This window comes from Sceloporus undulatus, chromosome 1 (assembly GCF_019175285.1).
Source record: "Sceloporus undulatus isolate JIND9_A2432 ecotype Alabama chromosome 1, SceUnd_v1.1, whole genome shotgun sequence".
NCBI classification, from domain to species: Eukaryota; Metazoa; Chordata; class Lepidosauria; order Squamata; family Phrynosomatidae; genus Sceloporus; species Sceloporus undulatus.
Genome location: NC_056522.1, coordinates 192,675,827 through 192,688,836, shown reverse-complemented (window position 1 = coordinate 192,688,836; position 13,010 = coordinate 192,675,827). Strand labels below are relative to the sequence as shown.

Here is a 13,010-nt window from a genome sequence, read left to right as displayed (position 1 = left end):
TCTGCACCAGCTCCAGGTCTCATCAAGGCTAAAAGAGGTTTCCTTTTAGAGTAGACTCATATTGGATTGTACAGCTTAAAGCTTCAAGGGCTAGGACTCACTGGAATATAAGCATTTAGAAGTGAAAGACAGGAAAGGACGTTTTTATTCTAATTACATCACACTACTCATGCATTATGTAGATTAGATATTATTATGATTTTGCCGGAAGAAGCAGTCAGCCTCAATAATGGCACACCCACAGTCGTGTCATCACCCAGGAGTAATTACACTCCCTAACTGTTCCCAGTTTGAGAAAAAAAGAACAACTTAAAGAAGAGAGACAGACAGACAGACAGACAGACAGACAGACAGATTGATTCACATACCGGGGGCGGGTGGGAGGGAGAGAGAGTTCATAACCAAGATAAATATACAACAATCTGTGGATTTAGCCACCACTGGCTTCTTGGTTGCTTTTCCAAATAACACTCTCCTTACCAAGTCACTGAGTTTTGTTGGCCATCCTAGGCAGAGTTCTGGTTGAGAAATATTCTTTCGTTTGTAATAATGGATTTAAATCTGCTCTGTGGAATGCTCATTGTTGCAGATACTTTTAAATAACCCAATCCTGATTCATGGTTTTCCATAAATATATTCCAGATTTGGTTGGATAGTTTCTTGGTCTTTATGATGGCGTTTGTTTAGGTATGCTCTTCAATAAACTCTGTGGCCTTTCAGAAACAGGTGTATTTGAATTTGAGATCATGCAGCAATGGAACTGCACATTGCTAGACTCAATCAACTACATAGGTGACTTTTGGAGGCAGTGGGCATACAGAGCTATTTGGGCATATCATAGCAGAGTTGGTGAATACTTATGTAACTCATAAACACTAGGGTTTTTTTCTTTTTTAACTTAACTTTTGTGTCACAATAAAAATATTTTGCACTTTCACAATATTTTGTATCTTGTGTACACCAAGGGTTAACAACAGTGATAAAAATAAATTTCAATTCAAAATTGGAATACAACAAAATGTGGAAAAGCTAAGAGGGTGAGTACTGTATATACTCAAGTATAAGTCTAGAAATTTTAGTCAAAGAATTGATCCAAAAAACCTGGATCGACTTATCCATGGGTCAATGTAAGTACTGTACTTTAACTTTTATTTTAAAAGGGAGAACCATACCTGGTAAAAGACAAGGGTATAATCTGTCCTGGAAGCACTGACCTCGCTCTTTTTTCTCATCCATCCTGCCTTTAGTGTGAGCTTAGTTATATCTGCTGGGTTTTTGGAAGTTCTTTGGCATTGTTTTCCTTAGCTTCACAGATCCTTTGTTACATGCCCCTAAGTTTTAGCCTTGACTTATTCACGGGTCATATCAAAAGCCATAGTTTTGGCCCCAAAACCTACCCTCGACTTATACATGAGGTCGACTTATAGTCGAGTATATATGGTACTTCTGTCTGTAAATCACAGACCAAGCTGCTTCACACATACATACACATCACAGTTAGTTCATTCTTTTTTGGGGGGGGGTGGATGTGCCTGATATTCTTCACAGAATTATAATAAATGCTTCTGGGGGCAGATTCTGGACCAGTAGCACAGTCCCATTTTCCTCCCTCTTTGCTCATTCCCGCTACACACATGAAATGTAACTTTCCCCTATGACTGAAATGGTATGATTGAAAAGCTTCATTTTACCTAAGGTGATAAATATTTATTTCTGGGGACCAGTTTGTAGCTCCTACTCACCTTACATTTCTAGTGTGGAGGCAGCTAAAGCACATTATTTTCTCATGCTATGTACTGGCCGCTATTCATTCATAAGTGTCTTTGTGAACATAGTGGAAATGCTCAAAACAACTTATGGGATGGAGTCTTGCCAGTGTTATATGGGTAAATTCCAATGGCCTCTGTTGAACTTCACAAGTAACTAGGTAGAGTAGCGCAGCACTGGCAGTTATTACTTTTTCTGGATTCATTTCTGCTAACATCTTCCTAAGTAATGGTATCTATTTCTCGTTATTCAAAAGGGGGAGCAGGCAAAGTGATCCTTTTCACATGAGAAAACAAAGCAGAAATGGAGCTGGAAAGTAGAAGCTTTCTCCATGCCTTACTGCATGATGTTGTAGCACTTCAATTCTCTTCCTGCATGAGATAGTTGTAAAAGCATGTATTTTGTCAAACTGACTTTTTCAGCTAGATAAAAGACATGCCTTTAAAAGTGTCTCTCACAGGCAGAGAATTGAAGCATTACGATGTCATGTGGTAAAGCATGAAGAAACCTGCTACTCTCTGACTCTGTATTCCCTTTGTTTTCTTGTGCATTAAGGCTTTAGGGTTGGTTTTTTTATACTGAAAATACCACAGAACCATTTTAAATAGTCAGAAGAGCTGACAATCAAAAATGCATAAATTATGGTGGTGTGTTCTCCAGTACATATGAACACTAGAATCATTTTGAGTGTAATTTATTTCCTGGAATGACAAAATGAAATGTTTATATAATTTAACAATTGGAAGAATTAGGCAGGATTGTGACAATCTGTGATTCTTATTTCTTTGTCCTCACAGTGACTAAACACATATTTCTGAATTTGTCAGAACACTTTCATGCTGTCATACAGTGCAACTATGATGTGAAAATTGTTCGTTCCTATGCAATAATTTGCTAAGGAGGTGTTTTAAAACCAAATGATTACATGTCCTGTTGAATATGCCATGATCTGAGAATTCTATTGTTCCTAGGGCTTTAATGCCCCATGTACTATCAGTTTCTCTTGACATACAGATTAAAGTAAGATTGGACACTGACATTTTTACTTACATAGCACAGTGCAGTGGGGAGAAAAGGTTCCCGCTAAAAGTTCGGAAAGGTTTCTGTTCCAACAGTACCTCTATACAGCTTTCATTGCCTGTAAGAGATAAGAGGTTTAATGTTATGAAAGCAAAAAATTACTTTTGGATTGTTTATAACTCAAATAGCCTGAATAATATGGATTAACATTTGAACCTATGAAGCTGCTTCATATAGAGTCAATCCCTCAAGTTCTGTATTGGCCATTCCAAGTGACATATCAATCTGGATGCAGAGGTCTTTCCTAAATCCAGAGAATTTTTAACTGAAGGTGTCAGGAACTGAACCTTGGAATGCAGGCATACAAGGCATGTGCTCTATCACTATGCTACAGCTCCTCCTCCTTATTGTTTAGTATATTCAGAGTTTAGAAAAGTTATTTCACCTACAGCTCCCAAAATCGCTATGCCTGCTTAACCTGAACAGTGTCTTTTCCAATCTCTAATTGTATTTATAGATTGCTTTTCAGCTACTAACAGCTTTCTAGGAAGGTTACAAGAGCCAGTGTGTTGTAGTAGTTTGAATACTTGGGGAAACAAGGGTTCAAACTGCTGTTGGGCCATAAAAACTCCCATGGGTGACCTAGAGCAAGTCAAACTCTCTCAACCTCAGAAAAATGCAAAGGCAAACCTCCTCTGAACAAATCTTGCCAAGAAAACTCTGTGTGACAGGATCATCATAACTTGGAAACAATTTGAAGACACACAAAAGGCAAATTACACTAAAAACAGTTCAAAACTAACAAACATATTTTTCCACTTCCTATTCTAAAATGTCATGTAAACTTTAGTTTCTTTTTACTTTTTGATTATAATTCTGTGCCTGGATTTCATTCACACTTTAGCTACTTACACATGCTTAACTGAATACTATGCTGAGAATTTCAAACAGTCTACAATTGTTGTTTCATAAGCAAGTGAACTCACTTTGTATCCAGATAGCCACACTATCCCTAATACATGCAGCTAAATATGAGTATGAAATAAAAGATTACCATTATAAGAAGCCCAGTGCAAAGGTGTGTAATTTTGATTATCTTTAAAACTGCAGTCCTCTTCTGAAAGCGCCAACTGCATTAATTCACTCAGCCATGTGGCATGTCCACGGGCTGCTGCGTAATGTAGAGGTGTCCGGCCTCTGGCATCCTTACACAAAATCAATACTTCTTGTTCCAACAGCATCTGAATACATTCCTCATGTCCTGTCATAATCTGATTTATAAAAACATGCTTATTAAAATAATTGTAAAGAGAAAACTTACTGTAATAAAACAGTATTAATCCAAGAAGAGTTGTTCTTGGAAGTGGGTGCTTTACTCTCAGCAGTAGAGCCATCATGGTGTAGTGGTTCGAGTGTTGGACTATGATTCCAGAGATCAGGGTTTGATTCCCCACTGGGCCATGGAAACCCACACTCTCAGCGCCAGAAAACCCCATGATACGGTTGCCTTAGGGTCACCATAAGTCACAAATGTCTTGAAGGCACACAACAACAAGCAATAAAAAACTCTCTGGATATTCCATAAGAAACTATCAGTTCTTTTTATATGTCTTATCCTTTGAAACATGGATATCGGGCTTTTAAGACTGTTCTCTGACTTCTCTGAAAGCTCAGTGCAAAGGAAACCATTGTGACTATGCTTCTGAAAATGGGTGTCTCTGACCTCTTTACAATGCTGTTCAAAAGAATACACTCAGACATGATTGTACTAATTATGTGGCCACTTAAATCACCAGTCAACTGACTTGAATGGATGAAATTGTTAGCATCAGCCACCATGTACTGACTGCAGATTACTGTGGTTTCATTGATCAAGCAAATATTCCGTAATGAGAGACTGAAACACTAATTTGGAGTGGTTCATTAATAGTGTTGTAAATATCTGATTCTTTTTTCTCATGTGGCAGATCAAAAATATCAACTGTTTCCTTCTCAGTGGGCAAGAATACGAGAGATTTCGTGTATTTTTTGAAGGTTTTTTAAATGCCAGTTTTTTTAATGAAAATTATGCAAAGGATTTTTTGTATAAGCAAATAAGTTTTGTTCAAAATAAAATGTTTCTTTGAAAACACATTGGTTCTGTACAAAAAAAATGGTTATTTTATTTTTAAAAACCGAATAGTTTTTGTATAAAAAAATTTGAGAGATGTTCTGTTGCATCTACTGAGCAAAAAAGTCCCAAAATGTTAAAGATCCAGCTACTGCGCTGTATATGGATTTTTCATATTTGATATCTAGCGTCAGGCATGCTTCTGAGAGGTCACAATGACCTTTGGAAATTAGGCAAAAGGTCATATTGGCCTCATGAAGTGTGGGAGACATAAATAGTACTAAAATAAAAGTTAAATGGGTCTGTTGGTTACTCCACCCACCCACCCACCAGCTCTTCACACTTCCTCTCACAATGGAGACTAAGTGAGTCTCATCACAAAACAGTTAGAGACCATACCCCCATCTCACAACAGGCTGTGTTTCTATTCACCTTTACGGGGATTGTCTCAAATCCTATCAATGTTTTGTCATTCCAGAGTTAAAGCCATCAATTGCTCTGGAATCCTTTTGTCAATTCCATGGGAAAGCCATCAAAGCTTTTGTTACACCATGAGATAGCATCTAGTACCCCTTTAAGCTTGATGTTGTATATAAATATAAACTTATATAAATATCAGCCCCAGTTCTAGCCTCGTGTGCTCATGATTTGTTTGCAGGCCCTGTCTGCACAGAGGGTCTCTCTCACTGTCAAATGCTCTCTGAACCACTTCTGTGGACCCCTCTCATCAGGAATGCTCACGATCACCCCCTCTAATTCCTGACCTCTCACTATCCAATCTTTCACTCTTTCCGTTTTTTGAGGTTGCACTGGTTTTGTGTCTTTGCGTATTTCTAAATAAAACTGTTTTACTCACTGAAACCAGAGACTCCCTGCAGCTAGTATTGGTATACAAAGGTGAAAAGATCCCTGCCGTTACCCTTCTCACACAGGCCTCCTTGTGAGCTAATAATTGCTCCAAAATACCAAAGGGATGCTGGCACTGTTGGTGCAGACCCCAAGTTCGCTCCCAACTTTTAGGGTAACAGTTGACAGTTTTTTTTAATTGGTTCTTGTCAAGAATATTTGTGAATATTCACTGTACAGAGATTTAAAAAAAAACAATGTTGTACAATGGTACACCACTAAATGGTAGGATTTTACAGGGCTCTCTGCTGTTCTTTGCAAAGGGCTATAGGTGCAGATATGGGGCCACTCCTTTCATATACTTTCATATAATAATATAATAACAGAATGCTGTATTACATAGGTCTTTGATGAAATCCAGCAGGATACTTATTATGTTTCTGAATCATGGTCATTCTCTTTTAAATAACGTGTCTTATATCTGCTTATGTGGCTTGTAATGGCTTTTAGTCAAATACAATAAAAGGACTTAGTGGTGAAACAGAAGACTCAGGTGGAGTGGCCTTGTGCTGCTCCGGTGCTGTTAGCGCCGGGGTCACAGCTATGATATCTGTTTGATGTGCCTGGTCCCAATCCAGGCAGCTGCCACAGTCCTGAACCAGGCCGCTGGAAGGAGCAGATTCTATCAGCTCCTTCTTGGCTGGTTCTTCTGGGATGGCATTGTGCCAGCATGGCTTCTGTCCATTTTCAGGGCATGTGTCATCTAAATGCCACGCCCCCAACATGGTCTGAGGCCATGTCATTTTGCCTGTATGTTTTGGGCCTAAAAGAAGCTTTGCTATATGAGATCAACCTGCATATGCATTTGCTTTACAAGATGAAGTTTCAACATTCAGACTGAAACACTTTGGTGGTCAGTACACATTTCAGAACATCTGTGCAAAAGGCATAGTGTAAAAATATAGGATAAGGTGTTTCATAATCAACAGTTACCCCTCGATGTAAAGCAGTACATCCCAGGATATCAGCTGCGTCTACAGATGCTTCTTTTTCAAGTAACAAGGAAACAGCATCTATGTGCCCATAAGCCACAGCTAGCATTAGCGGAGTCCTACAAAATGAGAAACAACCATAATTGTATATTCCAGTTCTGTGGGTTTGGGGCAACATGTTATCTATCATTTTCTCCAAACCTTGCAACTCTATTCCCTTCCTGTCATTGCCACTGTATCATATATTCAAAATTTGTTTCCAGCTTATCCCTTCCCTGCATTTTTCCAATAATTTCTAGTGTTTCTCCTTTGACCAATCTGGAGAGTCCATATGGTTTTCACAGTGGGCCCTGAGGTGATCGTGGTTTTCATTATCAGCGGCAATATACTTTTTATATATTAGAATTAATCAGTATGTTTTCCAGTGATAAAGAATGCAGGATACCATTCCCAATCTGAAGCTGTTTCCAAACTGTAGCTATCATGTAGGAAGGGAAGCACCAGTTTTAAAGATTCTGGTATGTGTTATTTAGAATCTAGTCCCTGTACAATTCATTTAAAACTAATACTATATGGTTTCTGCACAGTTCACATCAATCTAACAGCTGCAATTTGCACTAGCTGCAGTCTCTGACTAGCCTTTAAAGAAAGCGCGATGTAGAGCACTTTGCAGCAGTCTAATTGTGAAGTTGTCTGTGCATGAACTGCTGGGAATAACAGCTGCTGTATTCTCCCTTCTGCCCCCAACCACCCTTCAGCACTATTTACAACAGAACTAACAAACTAGTCATCTGAGTCAGAGAGCATCACATTTCATGGGCATCTACAAAAGTGCAATCCATTGTTGCACCAGAAGACCTCTGAATTGGGCAATAGAGCCCTGTATTCAAAATGATAGTGCTCAGAATGTTCCCAAAGTCAATGATGCAACACAAACATATGAAAACAAACTAAACTTACTGTCCTTTCACATCTGTCACATCAGGATTATCTGCTACTTCCAATAAAAGTCGTAAACATGGTGTGTGTCCATTAATGACTACAAAGGAAAAACGTTTTAGCATTCTGCAAGTAAATGAAGGGTACTTGTGCATGTACATAGATGGATAACTATGTACAAGTGTCTAACATTCTAGATATGCTCTCCCAAGTATGTTTATGCCCAAATCTTTCGGGCCGTATCACACAGCCCTGTCACAGCATTGCTATTTCACTTTAACTGCCATGGAAACATTCTGGGGAATTCTGGGATTTGTAGTTTCGAGGCCCAAGAACTCCCTGGCTTAGAATTCTAAATGCCCCTCCCAAAGCTGCAAATCCTAACATTTCATAGGATGTGGGCATAACAGTGGAAGTGGAATACCAAAACTGAAACTGTGTCATGAGATAGAGCCCAAATAAGGGAGAAGTTTTGTAATTTTTTCAGCTGAACAGATAGATCTGTATCGTGGGAGGCTTCTGAGAAAAAGAAATCAAATTACCCCCCCCCCCCCACACACACACACACGCTCACACAAGCTATAAGGGAAAGAAAGAGGGGAAAGTAAAAAATGCTCACATATAATAAGAAAAGCTAAATAAATCTGGAACAATCAAACAGATATCATCTATAGGCCATTTTGCACCTAATTGTAATATTGTTTGATGACGCAGAGCAGGAGTGTGCCACTGTGGAAGACTAGGGAGCTGCATTAGCTCTCTAGGAGAACTTGGAGGGCTTCATCCTCCACTGCCCTTGATCCTGCAAAAAAATTCCAGGTTCCCCCTCCCTCCAAAAGATCTCCAAAGCCCTACAGAGGACACGGGTGTGTTTTTGTTTTTGGGGGGAGGGGGGTTGTCCTGGGCCCATAGAAGGCATTTTAGGGCATTAGCGAAGTCCTACAAAATGAGAAACAACCATAATTGTTTCCACAGATTCAAGCATGCATGGCTTGAATATATATATATATATATATATATATATATATATATATATATTCCAACAGGTAAACCTTGATTTCGCCATTTATAAGGACACTATTTTACTCTGCCATTGGATATAATGGGACTTGAGCATCCACAGGTTTTGGTATCCGTGAGGGTCCTGGAACCAAACCCCAGTGGATATCAAGGGCTCATTGTACAAACGTTTTGAAGAAATGTGGCAAAATTTCATTTTGACTCCTGGGCAGAGGGTAGTGAAGTTCCAAATGTAGTGTAAATGCCCTTCACAGTGCCTAGAGACCATTTGTGGACATTCTGAGCAAAGAAAAATTTGTTTTGAAGAGCTGGGAAAAAAAACCCATACTAATTCTATATGATATGCAGACGTATAGGTGATCACACTCATATAAGCACACATCTATATTATTGCATTATACTGGCTGCTATACAAGAATCACCATGCAAAGAAAGATGGCCAACAAATGTTGAGACCATGATTTTTTTCCTGTACCCAATTTAATATGCCCATAATTGGTAAGTCCTTTTAAACAGTATCTGTTTTATTCTGCCAACAGAGGTCTCTGTCAAGCCATGCTGAGGTAGTGCATTTTGTCAGTACAAAAGATTGCATATGTTCTGTTTGTCTGAAGGTGTGCAGATAAATACAACAGAGAAAGAGAAGCACACATTCAATGATAAACCAGAGAACAGGCAAAATAATGCCTACAATCAGTTCTAGGAGATTTAGGAGTTTATCACAAGGGGGAAAATGTGGAGTTTAAACAGTGATTAACCTGTGAAAATCACGCAATTGACATTAAAATGCAATTAAAATGAGATTAACACAAGAGCCATTATCCCATGAATAACCAGGGAATAACCAGGAAATAAAAAGAAAAAAGTCATTCTAGGGAAAATCTTGTGAATGATTTGATGCTGTTTCTTGCCTGGTTATTCATGGGATAATGGCACTTTAATCAAGTTCCATCTTGACACTGTGAGCAAATCATTAGTGCAATTGCAGGATTATCACAGGTTATTCACAGGATAATAGTGCTTTGAACATGATGTCGTGTGAAAACCATTAGCACAACTGTGGGATTATCACAGGTTAATCACCGTTTATACTTTCAATTGTCCCCCGTGTGATAAACTCCTCAGTGTAGATGCAGAAATGATGTCCCCAGAAAGGGCTAAGCACCACTGCAATAAATTATGGCAATTTGGGAACTGGAAATAATTTCAAGGACAAATAATTATTTTAGATACCTAGTCAAGATTTCCAGTGTAGGGAATGAAGTGGCTGTCAATGTACTCCCTTACTTTGTTATTGGAAGATTTTTGTTCAGCAAGAAGAGTTTATGTACATTTTGAGTTCAGCACACGTCGCCCACATTAGCGAAGAATGAGGGGGAAGTGAGAATTAGGTGATTATTCAGTGAAGTTTGAAGGGGAAATGAGACACGCATTTTTACATTTACATTTCCTCATACAAGTTCACTGACAGAATACCTAAGTGAAAAAGTAATTTTCCATGAGAAGTCTAATTAATTTAGCTCCCATACAAAGCATTATTATGTTGAAAACTGGCTATAATCCAAAATAGTGGCTTGAGTATGTGGATTTGAATTAGGTGCCTTTCTGCTGCATCTGTTTCCCAGTGTCACAGAGGTAAAACGCTCTTCACTTTAAAAACTGGCTTGTCTCTTCTACTCCAGGGCCCCTGTGTTCTTCTATTCTTCACACTAATTTTTTTTTTGCACCTCAAACCAATATGTTAGAGTAACTTACCTGAGGCATGAAGCGGGGTTCGTTGAGTGACATGATCTTTTACTGTAATGGAAGCACCCTGGTTGATGAGAGCTTCAACACATTCAGTGTGTCCTTTAAATGCAGCGAGATCCAAGGCAGTACGGCCTTTTTCGTCCTTAATGTCCAGATCTACCAGAGACTGAAGAAGCACCTCCAAGGCTTGGTGATGACCATTATAGGCCTAAAGGTCAAAACTGGATACTTAAATCAAAGCACTTTATCCATCAATTAAGTTTAAGACTTTGGGGTAATAGTTGAGATTTTTCATTGTAGAGGAATCATTCAGATTACCAAACGTTCTTCTGAAAGGAAGGCTTTTAATATATATTAAGAGAATAGTCTCCCATATTTGTTTCCCTCACTAACATGAAAGACCATCTCCTCATACAAGCCAGCGTGAACTTTTTAAGATCTGGGGGACAGGGCTTTCTCTCAGGGCTAGTCTCATAATTGTATTATATGAACTGCTGCACATTTTTGCGCATTTGCGTTGACGTTTAATTGTCTTCACTTTCCTACACAACTTTGCATCTATTTGCTTTCTCTGTGCTGAAAATGCACAACCATGTGAATACATGCAAAGAAGACAGCCACACCTTCAATAATACTCATCCTCACAGATAATCGCAGATACACTGATTAAAACTTTTGAGATTTTCATGTTCCCAACTCTGCAAAAAACCCACATTTCTCCGACCTGCTTATGGTTGGGACACGTTCTATTTGAATAAAATAAGTATTTTAATTGTGTAGACAAACCCTCAATCCCAGCCCTTCAGAGGTGTGTTTGGTGAGGATTTCAGGGAGAGCTTTCTCTCTTGTCACTCCCAGGCTGTCGAAATCGCTTCGACAGGAGGTCCAATTGGCCTCCTTCCTGCTCTGTTTCCACCAGCAAGTGAAGACATTTTTATTCATGCAGGCATTTGAATTTTAATTAAGGAGCAGTAATAAGTTTGTATAGTCAGCCCTCCTTATCCATTGATTTTTTTATCCACTGATTCAAGCATCCACGGCTTGAAACTACTTTAAAATATATATAAATTCCAGAAAGCAAACCTTGATTTGGCCATTTTATATATTTCTATGCCATTGTATTGAATAGGACTTGGGCATCCACACATTTTGGTGTCCATGGGGGTCCTGGAACCAAACCCCAGCAGATAACAAGGGTCCACTGTATAAAGTGGTGTGCTATATTTTTAATCTTTTATTGGAGATTATGTTTGAAATAAGTTTTAAATGTTTTTAACTGTTTTTAATCATATTTCTAACATTTTAAAACTTTTGTATACTAACATTTCAGCTTAATCTGCTTAAATTTATTGTAAACTGCTTTGCATCCTGCCTTGGGAGAAAGGTGGGATATAAATTTAATAAATAAATTAAAAAATAAAATTGAAATGAAAAACTCTGTTGTCATCACACCAATGTTCTGACACTAATTTTTCAGGTGTTTTCAATTTCAATTGAGCTGAGTGAAACTTAGGAAGAACCACAGTGATGTACTGACTAAAGAGCTCGACTTACTGCTTAGGAGACCATGGCTTATATCCTCACTTGGACCCTAAAGGTCACTAGGGAGACCTTAACAAGTCACTAACCTGACTTACAGAGACACATATGTGCTAAATACATTTAATACTGTTTTAATAAAACTTAGTTTTGCATGACTATTTGAGTTAAGACAGTTAAACTAAATCCAGATACTTACAGCTAAGTGCAAAGGGCTTTTTGTAGCTGATGCATCTGATTCTTCAAAAACGTTGCTGGTTTTTTCCAGAAGCTACAACAAATAAAAGAAAGAAGTAATAGAATTTTGTACCTCAGTGGAAAGATAACATGCATAAATGTGAATGGGAAAAGCAAAAAAGGAGAGCCCATAGTAGAAACCAAAAAACGAAGGAAACATGTCCCAAGATACTGTAAAGTTATGAAAGCTAAGTTAACACTTGCTAAATTTTCCAAAGTGCTTCTGTGGGAAACAGTGGTGTGGTACAGACAGCACAAAAGTGCCATGCTGGCGCTGATATTAGGGTGAGGGACCGCACTGCTGTGCCATCCCTCCAAAGTAAAAACAGGTGCCGGCAGGCTGCCATTTTCAGTGGTCTGTACTGTGCCAATATATGTGACTGCAGGGCAAAGTTTTAGAAAAAAATAATAATCAAGCAACTGATTGAAATTCAGGTTTGAGGGGTAAGTGCCCCTTGGGGAGAGGAGACACAGGTGTGGGTATTTTGGTTTTTTAAAAATCAACTTAGGCCTTTGCTCTTGATCACATAAAAGTGGTTTCCATTGGCATATTCTGAAAGCCTGAAGCCTCAATCCACTATCTTTAAGAATGCAGTCAAGACGGAGCACTTCCGGTGGGCTTATCCCTCTGTACCTGATTAAGATACTACCCTTATTGTGATGATGATCCTCTGTAAATAACCCATTGATGTATTTATTGAATTGACTATCAGATTTTATGATTGTATTCTAGGTTTTTATCAGGTTGTAACCCCGCCTCGATCCGTAGGGAGAGGTGGGGCAATATAAAT

General features: G+C 38.6%; 2 protein-coding genes across 16 annotated transcripts in view; one reads left to right on the top strand and one right to left on the bottom strand.

Moving 5' to 3' along the window:
- Window positions 1-13,010, top strand: part of LOC121919574 (coiled-coil domain-containing protein 150-like) — a 475,343-nt gene that overhangs the window by 237,412 nt on the left and 224,921 nt on the right. The window lies entirely within an intron of this gene.
- Window positions 1-13,010, bottom strand: part of ANKRD44 (ankyrin repeat domain 44) — a 188,760-nt gene that overhangs the window by 24,497 nt on the left and 151,253 nt on the right. For all 13 annotated transcript variants that reach the window (XR_006101511.1, XR_006101510.1, XM_042446280.1 and 10 more), the window contains 6 exons: window positions 12,182-12,253; window positions 10,450-10,651; window positions 7,696-7,774; window positions 6,737-6,854; window positions 3,842-4,058; window positions 2,818-2,905 (listed from right to left, as the gene is read on the bottom strand). Coding sequence is in view for 11 of the 13 variants with exons in the window: in XM_042446280.1 (XP_042302214.1) it covers window positions 2,818-2,905; window positions 3,842-4,058; window positions 6,737-6,854; window positions 7,696-7,774; window positions 10,450-10,651; window positions 12,182-12,253 (776 nt within the window). In the remaining 2 variants the exon portion in view is untranslated. The remainder of the gene's footprint in view (window positions 1-2,817; window positions 2,906-3,841; window positions 4,059-6,736; window positions 6,855-7,695; window positions 7,775-10,449; window positions 10,652-12,181; window positions 12,254-13,010) is intronic.